A 12,223-nucleotide genomic window follows, 5' to 3' on the forward strand; every position below is an offset into this window, starting at 1 on the left:
GGATCTTGACTAGATGTGTGATTCAGGATACTATACGGGTGGTTCTCGACTTATGACCAAAATTGAGCCCAAAATTTATGTGGTTAAGTGAGAAATTCGTTAAGTGGGTTTTGCCCCATTTTACGAGCTTTCTTGCCACAGCTGTGAAGTGAATCACTCCAGTTGATTAGTTAGTGACCTCGTTGTTAAGTGAATCTGGCTTCCTCATTGACTTTGCTTGTCAGAAGGTTGCAAAAGGGGATCACATGACCCGGGGGGGTGGTGCAATAGTCATAAGTATGAACTGGTTGCCAAGCATCGCATCTGAATTTTGAAACGTGACCATGGGGATGCTGCAAAGTTGTAACTGTGAAAAACAGTCGTAAGTCACTTTTTTTCAGTGCCGTTGTAACTTTGAATGGCTATTACCTGTACAGGTAGTCCTTGATTTACAACCATTCATTGCTGACCATTCAAAATTACAACGGCACTGAAAAAAAAGGTGACTTAGAATCGGTCCGTGCACTTATGACCATCTCAGTTGCATGATCAAAATTCAGGCACTTGGCAAACGAAATGTATTTACGAAGGTTGCAAGGTCCCGGGATCACCATTTGCGATCTTTCCCGTCTGGCTTCTGATAAGCAAAGTTAACGGGGGAAGTCAGATTCACTTAACAACTGCATAATTCACTTAACAACTCCCATAGCAATTGCAATGATTCTCTTAACAATCATGGGGGGAAAAGATCATAAAACTGGGCCTGATTGACTCAACGATCGCCTTGCTTAGCAATGGCAATTGTAGTTCCAAATTAAAAAACTTCCCATACGGTTTAATAAATCAGTAAGTACACCCATGATTAAACTTGGAGGAGAGCCCATGGCTTAGAGGTTAATATATCTACCTAATATGTAAGTAGCCCAGGTTTGAATCCCAGAAGGGTATGGCTAGCTGATGAGAGCTAAATAGCTTGAAATAGATCTATGCTAGCCTCTTTTTTCTTGGGCGGAGGGATTGGACTACTAGACGACAGACAAGGTCCCTCCCAACTCTGTTAATTTAATCTAAACTTTTCCAGGGCTTGTGGTCTTGGCTATGCAACCACACGAAGTCAGTGATGTTACCATGTGCATCAGAGACTGATGTCCCTGCAAGCCTCCCACCTGGTTTACTAATGCAATCCCTCACTGCTCCGTGTAACCACAATGGCCTCGTTTTCAACTCACACCTTTGCAAGCATGTGGATTGTGGACCTCGGCTGGACTCCAGGGCAAGTCCTGATAGAAATTCTTGCAGAACTCACAGTTGAGGCCCTTGGTGTGGTGCTTGCAGACACACCGTCCATGGATCTGGAGCAGAGGAGATGGATAAAATAGGTTCACCAGGCCTTGCACGTCAATTCACGAGAGAGCAGCTCCAAGCATAGAGTCCCAAAAGTGCTTTTTTTTTCAAGAGGCAACTGGATTTTCTGATTTTTCTTTGAAGAAGTTTCCCTTCTCATCCGAGAAGCTCCTTCAGCTCTGACTGGATGGTGGAGAATGGAAGGATTTATACTCCTTGCAGACAGCTGGTCATTTGCATCCTTTTAGTGGGACGTTAAGGTCACCTGGAGGTATATCTGTGTCATCAGGTTCACCTGAGTAGTGCAAATGGGTGTAGAGCCTTCTTGGACTGTGTTGTAGATTGGAGCCAGATCATGTCGTATCATCTATCTATCTCCAATCTTCTTTGAAACATCTTCAAAGAAAAACCAGAAAGTCCAGTTGCCTCTTGAAAAAGCACCTTTGGGATAACCATGACCTGGATGACTGAGAATCTCCATAGACTCCCAACATAGAGATATTTTTTTTAAAAGAGCATGAATTCCTACAGTAGGTGCAGAAAACTCCTGATACAAGCTGAGCTCACGTAAACTTTGTCAGAATATTCATGAACTGGCAGAGACATGGTTAACAAGATCAGCCAATGGAAATTAGAAACGGAGACTTAAAGAGAGAGTCTGAGCGTGACTTATCTCTCTCTCTGCTCTGAGCTCTGAAGCTCCTGCTTGTGTTTGGATTGTAATTTTACCACGTTGGAAGAGCTACAGGTACATACCGACATGTTAGCTCCTAATAAATCATTTGAAGTTTTTGAAGCTTGGCTCGAGGCTCATGATTTAATTAGGGCAACTGCTGGAATCCTGACACCTACTTTGGTATTGTATATTTACTTATATACGCATACCACACACACCCTATACCCCCCCCCCTCTTTTTTACCCCCCCCCCCCCCCCCCCCCCCCCCCCCCCCCCCCCCCCCTTATATGCATATAAAGAAGTTAATGAATCCTGCTGAATCAGTCATCTGTGTGTGCTTCCTGGATTTGAATTTCTGCTGCAAATTCTAACAAACTTCATGTGGTTACCAATTTCTCACCACCCTGATCTTCTCCTTGCCTCCCACTGAGCAACTTACCATGCCTTCAACCGGAGTAGCTGATCCTGTGAACGGCGCACACTCGGAGGCATGTCCATAACAGAAGCAGCTCCCTCGAAGCACCATCTCATATACCGCATAGTAGTATTTCTGCAGTACTTGATATCGTGAGTCTAACAAATTGTCTCCCAGAGTGTGCAGCTTTGTGAAGTTCACCCGCAAGTTGGTGACACGTAACAAATCTGGGTAAGAGAGGGAATTGTTGAAGCAGCAGTTTAGCTTTTACAGACTCTTCAGCCTCCCCACTTTCTATTTTCTTGCTTTTCTTCCTCCTTCTTATGGTCACGGTTATCAGGCAGGAAGCACAATAATATAACTACTACCTTTTCCCAAATGTATCTCTTCCAAAGTGTTGAATAAAAATTCCCATCACATGCCCACAGGGTGAGATTGTCCAACAGATCTGGAGGATACCTTGAGCTGAGGTGGGCAGCCTATAAATTTTATAAATAAATAAACTGAAAAACTGGCATGTACAGCATTGTGCTACCACAGCCTACAATAATCCCTGTTAAATGAACCTGAATGCCAATCCAGTCTGCGATGGCTGTCTGCCTCCCAAGTTGACCAGAGTGGACACAGGACAAGATGAGCTAATTCAACTTTATTATAAGGCTAGATTGGTAAAATATTGCAAGTCTGAAAGTACAAATTTCCCACCGTCTCTCACCGTGCCTGATTAGTTAGGATGGATCCAGGAGTGGGCTGCTACCAGTTCTCCATTTTTGCTTTCTCAAAGGCACGAGGAAAGCCTCCGGAGCCTGGGGAGGGTGAAAAATTGGGACTCCCAGAAGTTCCGGAAGGCCGAAAATGTGCCAAAACTGCCCCCACCACTGTGGTGCAAAAGGCCAACTACGCCACCCTATCATGGCCACGCCCACCCAGCAACCAGGCAGAGAACCAGTTGCTAAAACTTTTGAACCCCACCCCAGTTGGATCCTCTCTAAATCTCTTTCCCGCCCAATACTCAGTTGTGGGCTTCTCCTTCTTTTATCTAATTGTTCCCTAGGCAGCATCTCTTTCCTCCCATCTACCGAGGTCATTCTCACATTCCACTACAGTGATTTTTCTTCTAATAATGATGCCCTTTCTTTATTAAAAAGTCCTCTATACCCTTACTACTTGTTCCCATATTTCTTCCCATATTTGCTTGTTCGGGGTATGACTCTGTGTGGGTGGAGGTTTGTTCTCCGAGCTTGTGGATTGGTTTCTGAACATTTCGTTCAAACGAAATGTTCAGAAACGGCTAGGTAACATCTTCAGTAGAATTTAGGGTAATTCCGTTCTGTTCCCTAGATTCCGCTGAAGGTATTATCTGGCCTGGTAATGAAACATTTAGAAACCAACCCATAAGCTCAGAGAACAAACCACCACCTTTATCCCTCACTCGAGCTAAAGATTTTCACCACTATCGCAAGCATGACTCTGTATCAATATCTAAAGGCTTGGCAACATTTTTAAAAATCTTTGGCAACATCTCTTTTCAATTCTCGGAAGCGATTTCTTCCTTACTTCCCGTTGAAGCCTTACCTTGGATTTCCTGGCTGTAGGGGTCTTCTACTTTCACAGCTGGATCTAGTACCTTGAAAATGACCTGCGGAGAGAAGTTAAGAGATACACCTAAGTTTTCCCTAACTTTCTAAGGGCAGACAGGTAGACTTCAACTTACGACCACAACTGAGGCTGGGATTTTAATCATAAATCATCGATCATAAGCCTAGTCAATTTTTATGACCGCTTTTACAATGGTTGGAAAGAAAGCCACCATGATTGTTAAGTGAACCAAATCTGGCATAGCCGATGGGTGTGTTTTCCTTTTTTTCTGACAGCAAAAAAGTCAAAAATCAATCACATAAACATAGGACACTACAACTGGTCTTAAATGTAAGCACCTGAAATGAGACCATGTGCCCGTGTGTGTTTGTTTGTGTGTGTGTGTGTGTCTGCACGTGCAGTTGTTCAGGATAGGTCATAAGTAGCTTTTCTGAAGTTTGTTATAACCTCAAATGGTAATTTAGGCAACCAGTCATGAGCCAAGGACAATCTGTAAAGTCACTGAGTTCTTTTTACCAAGATCAATGTCCAAGGAAAAACAGTGAGGGCAAGGCTGCTATCTAAATTAGGCAACGACTGGGTCTAATAATAATTAATCACATTCACCCTTCAAAATAAGAAATCCAAAGTAGTGAATAAACTACATAAACACAGAGAAGACATCTTTTTAAAAGCTGTGCTACACAGGCACAAAACCCGGCATGTCATAATACTGTCGCTATGAAAGAGGTTCTCATATTTAGTGGTCCCACAACGTACCGAATTTCAAAGAAGGCTGGTTTTCCCCATCACCTTAATATTACAAATTCAGGAATCTGCCCTAGAAAAGCAGACAACTGAGCTAAAGTTAAAACGAGCCCTTGAGAAATACAGAGGTTTTAAGATGGGTGGGAAAAAAATCTCCCATGTAAAGAATTAAGTTTGTGCTGAATAGCGTATTTTGATATGAAAAGGCTAAAAGATTTGGTCCCAGCTGCTTTACTTAGAACTGAAGGTATCAGGAGAAATTCCTTGATGTCTCTCTGGCACACGGATAGGGAAACTTATGAATGCTTAGAATATTTTTTCTTATTTTAACTTGCACTTTCTTTTAACATTGTTGATGTTAAAAGTTAAACAGGAAAAACCTGGAGCCCAATTCTGTTAGGGTCATAGTCATGTATCCAAAACCTATCACAAGTAATCTTTGACTTTTAACAGACTCCCCACAATAGCAATAGCACTTAACAATAGCACTATATCAGTGGTGGGATTCTACCGGTTCGGCCTGGTTCAAACGAACCGGTAGTAAAAAATGCTACCGTTCGTGCTGTGGCCCCTGCTCATGCTCTGCCTTCCTGGGCCTCAGGGAAGCCTCCTGGGAGCAAAAATGGCCTCCCTGAGGCCCAGGAGGCAAAAAAAAAAAAAAGAACTGGAGTGCGGGGGGTGGGGTGCTGCACACACACACACACACACACACACACACACAAAGCCATGCCCACCCAGTCACATGGACATGCCCACCTGGCTACTCCCACAGAACCGGTAGTAAAAATATTTGCATCCCACCCCTGACTTATATACCGCTTCACAGTGCTTTACAGCCCTCTCTAAGCAGTTTACAGAGTCAGCCTATTGTCCCCAACAATCTGGGTCCTCATTTTACCCACCTCGGAAGGATGGAAGGCTGAGTCAACCTTGAGCCTGATGAGATTCAAACTGCCAAATTGCAGGCAGCCAGCAGTCAGCAGAAGTAGCCTGCAGTACAGCACTCTAACCACTGCGCCACTGAGGCTCTTATGACCAAGTTACTTATGACCTGATACACAAGCTTATAGACAAGCTACTTATGACCTGATTTTGAAGTTATGACAGCCGTTCACAAACACCTTCAATTGTATCCTCACATTTTGGATGCTTGGCAACCTTGACGGCAGTTTGCAGCATGCCGTGGTCATGTGATCACAATTTTTGATGGGTTTGGCTGGTTTCCAGCATTTACTTTTCATTCCATCAAAAACTGCCCATTCGGTAAAATAGATTAGTTTACCATTGCAATCTCTTAACGACTGTCACAAACATGTTGTAAAAATTAACTGAGTCACATGCTGACTCACTTAATGATGCAATGTTCCAGGCTCATTTATAGTCATAAACCAAGGACCATTTTGCACCTGTCAGATCTGCCCTGGTCTTTCTATCCTGTTCTTCCTTAGATAAGGAGCAAGAAAAATGTGACATTCTGGCTTAGCTGTAATCTATACAGGTAGTCCTTGACTTACCACAAATGAAACAAACAAAATGTTACTACAAAAGTTATGGCATTTATGTAGTTACTCACCAAGCACATCTAAATTATATTATAGTAACCAAAATATCTTTACAATCTGCAAGGCTTTTGAGTATCCCTAGTGTTGTGGTCCGCCGGCAGCCTGCAGAGATGGCAGCAGAGTCGGACAGTGGAAAAGAACATGGGCCAGTCCAGGAACCTGGGGAGGACTTGGACCAGGGTTCTGCGTCCGATACAGAGAGGGGGCCAGGGCCATCTGGGAGTTATGTGCTGACTCCAGAGCCTCCAGAATCTGACAGCAGTGAGGCAGAGGAACAGGGGGAGCCTGTTACCAGTGCACGTGTGTGCAGAGCTGCCAGAAGGCAAGAACAGTTAAGACAAGAGGGGCGACTTGGCAGTAAGGCTTGGAGGTGATTGGCCCTCCTATAAGACATAAAGGAGGAGCAAAGGGACATGAACCTTTGCAGGAAGCAATTTTGTTTGTACTGATCGGTTTGAAACCTGAAGCTCCATGTTGACTTTGTGCTCAGTTTGGTCTTGTACAACTAATTGGCAATTTAGTCTTGGCAGCATTTCAAGAAAGATAAAGGTACGTGCTTATCAGACTTATCCCGAAGGACTTTGGCAGACTTCTGTGGGACTATTTACAAACTGTTTGTTTGAGACTCAATATGGGCTGCGAATGACTATAATTCACAACTGTTGAAATAAAACAAAAGGTTTTGGGACTAATGTGTATTTCTTAATGTCTCAGGAAGCCTCGGTCAGAACACCTAATGGTTGCAAATTGAAAGTCATAAAATTTAACACACCCTAAAACAGTTCATTTAGTGATCGTTCAAAGTTACAAAAGCACTGAAAAAGTGACTTTCACACCTAACCATTGCAGTATCCTGGTGATCACATGATCAAGATTCAGACACTTGGTGACTGACTCATACTTATGACGGTTGCAGTGTCCCAGGGTCGGGTGATAAAGCTTTGGTGAATCTCTGGCCAGCAAAGTCAATGGGGAAGCCAGATTCACTTAACAACCGGATTAATTAACAATTTAATATAAACTGTGGCAAGAAAGGTTATAAAATGGGGCAAAACTCACTTAACAAATCCCTCACTTAGCAACAGAAAGTTTGGATTCAGTTGGGGTCGTAAGTCAAGGGCTATGTGTGTAAGAACTTAACAAGGAGTTTCCACAAACCAGATGAAACTGACCAATTCCCTTCAGAGCAGTAGTGGTATTCTACCGGTTCAGCCTGGTTCGACTGAACCGGTAGTTAAAAAAAAAAAAAGCCTCCCACGATCAGCTGAGAGGAGGGAAAAAAGCCTCCAATCAGCTGAGAGGAGAAAGGAGAAAAGCGCAGGATTGGCTCTCCCACATCCGCCCCTGCACTTTTCTCTTCTTTATCCTCTCAGCTGATTGGCGCTGCAGGCTGTGGAAAGCTGCGTGTGCACATTAGGTAGTGGAACAGGTAAGATCCCACTGCTGTTTCAGAGATGTATCCCAATTTAAGTTCGGTATTCCCAAGGCTACCGTTTGATAACATTTTAAGACTAGACCTCATCCAGTTTGCCCCAAGACATTCATCTCAAAAAACCTCAGTTAGTACTTTCCAAGTTCATTTCAACAATTGTGGCTGTCTGCATTCATGCTCAAAACTTGAGATTTTATATTCCTTTCCACTGTTTAAACATTAATTTGAATGTCACATTGATCTTTCTATTCAGTGAACACAGTCAACTGTACTACAGTGAACCAGGCCATTATTTTTTCTTCTCTCTGTATTATCCATGCTGAGAGGCAGCCACCTTGAAAACCTTCACACTCCTCACCTAAATTAAATCTAGGATGTCCTGCCTGCAAATTAGGTTTGCTATCCGATTGCAGCCCTTTCTCAGAGCCAAGTGTCTATTTGTATTCTAGTTCCATTAATCGTAGTTGAGAGAGACAAACTGAGCTGTGAATGAGCTTGTGTTGCTGGAGCTGCATAGAAAACAGTGGGGGAATTTGGGGAAGGGATTTAAATCTGCTTGAGTAAATAAAGACTGACTGCTTATCTTCCCCAGGTTGTTCATATAATTACAGAGATAGAATTCTCTGGTCTTCCAAGTGACATTGCCAATTGCATTTCATTCTACTTCCATAGAATAGCACTGACTTCACCATAGTTGGAGGGCTCAATCTCAGAGTATCGCTCATCGCACATTGCTTGATTGACATGTGTTGGGATCTGAGTAGGGACAGCTGGGAAGAGCTTGGAGCAATTGAAGGCAAAGTAGCGATAAACTTTCCAGCTTTGCCCAAAATCTGATGAACGCTCAATGAGCATTGCTGCTGGACGGAAAGTCTGAAAGAGAAGGAAGGGAAGAGTTAATGGAAGAATATTTGTTGCTACTCCAGCTAACTTCCCTGTACATCATTAAGAGATGATCTCTACATTAAAATGTCCAAAACAAACATGAATACCAAAGGAAGTCAGGTATTTGGGAACAAAAGAGATTGACTTTTCTAGATGCAAGTTTAATTCGCTTTTTTCCATCAGACCATCTGTATATTCATTTCATTCATTTCATTCATTTCATTCATTCATTCAATGTCTATATAATACAGTATATTTCCATGGTATTATGGAAAAGTTTCCATGACTTGCTTAAGAATATAATACATTTTTTATTTTACTGGCACTTTTCTTATATATTTCCACCCATGGAATACCTACAAGACATGTCCCAGAGGGTTGAGTGTCAATTTGACTCATAACACCTTGTTGGATCAGATGCTACAGTGATTCAGCGAGTCCCAGTAAATAAAAGGGAAGGCCCTCTCATGTTTTACTGCTTCCCCCTCACCCAAATCAGGTTTCGACTGATGACTAGACCCATCAAGCCCTCTGATACAGGATACCTCCTCCCATAAGAGCAAACCCTGCTCCATTTAACAGCGGTGTTCCCCAAGGCAACATTCTAGGACCTACACTCTTTATACTCTATATAAATGACCTTTGCAATCACCTTATAAGCAACTGCGTCCTCTTCGCGGATGATGTAAAACTATTCAACACCACCGACAATGCTACTGTTCTTCGAAGTGACCTTGATTATGTGTCTGAATGGTCAAACATTTGGCAACTCCAAATCTCGACCAACAAATGCTCTGTCCTACACATTGGTAAAAAAAATCAGTACACCAAATACAAGCTAGGCGGATATGACCTCATTGATGACCCTCACTCTGTCAAGGACCTCGGAGTACTCATATCTAATGATCTAAGTGCCAGAGCTCACTGTAACAGCATTGCCAAAAAGCCTTTAAGAGTTGTAAATCTAATCTTACGAAGCTTCTCCTCTGGAAATATTGAATTGCTAACTAGGGCATACAAAACTTTTGCTAGACCAATACTCGAATACAGCTCATTTGTCTGGAATCCGCACAGTACATCGGACATTAATACAATTGAGCGAGTCCAGAAATATTTCACGAGAAGAGTACTACACTCCTCTGCTCACAACCCTATATCACCAGGCTTGAAATTTGGGGCTTGGAAAATCTTGAACTACGCCACCTACAATTGGACTTAAGCGTAGTACACAAAATTATCTGCTACAATGTCCTACCAATCAATGACTACTTCAGCTTCAACCGCAACAATACAAGACCACACAACAGATACAAACTCAATGTAAACCTTTCCAGACTTGATTGCAGAAAGTACGACTTCAGCAACAAAGTGGTTGTTACATCCTCAAACCCCCACTCCTTTAACCTCAAACTGTCCACTATTGACCTCATCCCATTCCTAAGAGGTCTGTAAGGGGCGTGCATAAGTGCACCATAGTGCCTCCCGCCCCTGTCCTATTGTCCCCATTTATTCGTACCTATTTCCTATATTCTTACTCATGTTTATACTTATACCTATTATCTTGTAAGCAATTGACAAATCAAATAAATAAATTTTATAAAATAAATAGTCCCAGATCTGCTTGAGGAAGCAACATCACCAATTGCTGAACCTAACAGGTCCCACAATGAATTGTTAGGATAGTTTCAATCACTGGTCTCATTACAAAGCACTGCTGAGATCAGTGGCAGGGAAAGGGCAAAGTTGCGTCAACATCATTTGCGCTACTCATGGACTAGAGCGGGGCTAGATGCGTCACGTGCTGGCTACGCCCACACCCGGTTTAGTGAAAGGGGGGAAAGTCCTGATATGTCATGTGACACAGCCATGATGACAGGAATTTGACCCCCTTGGATTAGAGGATCCCATAGTAAGCTGGTTCTTCAGATGTGCACTACAGGTAGCTTATTCTGAGGCCGAGAGTCTCTGGAATGCAAATCCCAGCAACCCAAGATCAGCATGGCAAGTGACTTGAAATTATAGAGCTGTGGTCCAAGAAATCTGAAAAGAATCAAGTTGATTCTAGATATAAATAACATTAATAGATCCTTCAAAAGAGGTAACCGAAAGCTAAAAGGAAACATAAAAGCCACCTAGAATCACCTTGTAAAGGAGGTGGGTGGCATAGAAATTTAATAAATAAATTTTTTAAAAGACCAAAACACAAACTCACCAGCAATCAACACCCAGATAAGTAGAAATCAATATCAAGATAAATACAAGATCAACAATCAAGAAGCAAACAAAATACCCCAATCCAGGAATTATCAAATGAGACAAACAATCAAACCATAAACCACAGCTTAATCAAGGAATCACCAAGAACACTCCCACTAATATTCATAGGGCAAGCCTTTTGTATATGGAGAGAGTAAACCCCACACTTTCTAGCACTGATGTTTCCTAGTTGGATAATGAAATGTCTAACAAGAAAACAATCAAACTCAGAGACCACCAAGGACCGCACAAAACAAGTGGAGGGGGGGAATCACCCTAGTTTTTGTGGGTAAAACTTATTGGGGAAAACTTTATTCAACTGAGGAAGGAAGTATTGAGGACATGGATGCAGAGTAGGCAAAGTTGCTTTGTGGTGTACTTCATGATACACTCAGCCTACATTAAAAATAGAAATTCCTGCCGTGCTGGGTAGCATTTGAGTGCCAGCTTAAAGGTTAAATATATTATTGTATTAACATGTATGAGTTTCAAAAATGCAAATAGCCACCGGGAATGGATGTGTGGAATAATAATCAAGTGCGCAGCAGGCAGTGAGAAGTCTTTAAACTTTTCCCTGCTCATTGGGGTTTTTATGAAAATCAATTCTCTAAAAAGAGAGGAAATCCTCCATTGGCACAAACTTAAATTGGCCCAGAAACCGAAGTATTTGCAGAAAAGCACATTCATTTTCCCACTAAGTTTTTTAAAAGAAACATTAAAAAATATAGCTATGCCATACTTTCGTCAGGTACTTTTTCTATCTCCTGTGTAGGCAAAACATCAAATATCCTCTCTATTGCATCTGACGATTCATAGATCCTCAGTACAGTACCTTGAATTTCATTATTAGGTGAGTAAAATGCAATTCAGCTTCCAGGTCTAATCGAATGCTGACCTGCTCTACACCTGGAGATGGACAAAAGACAAAAATTAGACCTTTCTCAAGAACTCTGCTCAAGTGGTCTTGATATCTTGTAATGCTCAAGAAAACAGGGACTTGCTATCTAGCACCACCAACCCTTTTTATAACTCCCCTCCATTCATTAGTCTTCATGAACTGAAGGGTGAGTGGGTCCAGTAGGAAGTCTAACTTGTCATGGCAGCTTCCCACATGACTGAGCACCTCCATCATTCAAGATTCCAAATTGTGTTTGGAGATTCCAAAAATCAAGTTTTCTTCAGCAAACAGGCATCTTCTAACCCAAAGAGGACAAGAAGGCCACAAAAAAAGAGAGCTGGATTTAGATAACATGTCTCCATTTCTTTTAGTCACGCAAGGAGATAAAAATCTTCCATAAAGCTTTGAGATAGCTCTCCCCATACAGCA

At 42.2% G+C, this 12,223-nt stretch overlaps 1 protein-coding gene across 4 annotated transcripts in view; it reads right to left on the reverse strand.

Annotated features, from left to right (window-relative positions):
• The window catches only part of LOC113421963 (laminin subunit beta-1-like), a 106,902-nt gene that overhangs the window by 67,625 nt on the left and 27,054 nt on the right, over window positions 1–12,223 (reverse strand). For all 4 annotated transcript variants that reach the window (XM_087954431.1, XM_087954432.1, XM_087954433.1 and 1 more), the window contains exons 5-9: window positions 11,729–11,802; window positions 8,440–8,628; window positions 3,991–4,054; window positions 2,440–2,642; window positions 1,211–1,331 (exon numbers count right to left, since the gene is read on the reverse strand). In XM_087954431.1, coding sequence (XP_087810557.1) covers window positions 1,211–1,331; window positions 2,440–2,642; window positions 3,991–4,054; window positions 8,440–8,628; window positions 11,729–11,802 — 651 coding nt within the window. The remainder of the gene's footprint in view (window positions 1–1,210; window positions 1,332–2,439; window positions 2,643–3,990; window positions 4,055–8,439; window positions 8,629–11,728; window positions 11,803–12,223) is intronic.

The sequence above is a fragment of the Notechis scutatus genome, chromosome 2 (assembly GCF_049901735.1).
Source record: "Notechis scutatus isolate UNSWTSFEM ecotype Mainland chromosome 2, rNotScu1.2, whole genome shotgun sequence".
NCBI lineage: Eukaryota > Metazoa > Chordata > Lepidosauria > Squamata > Elapidae > Notechis > Notechis scutatus.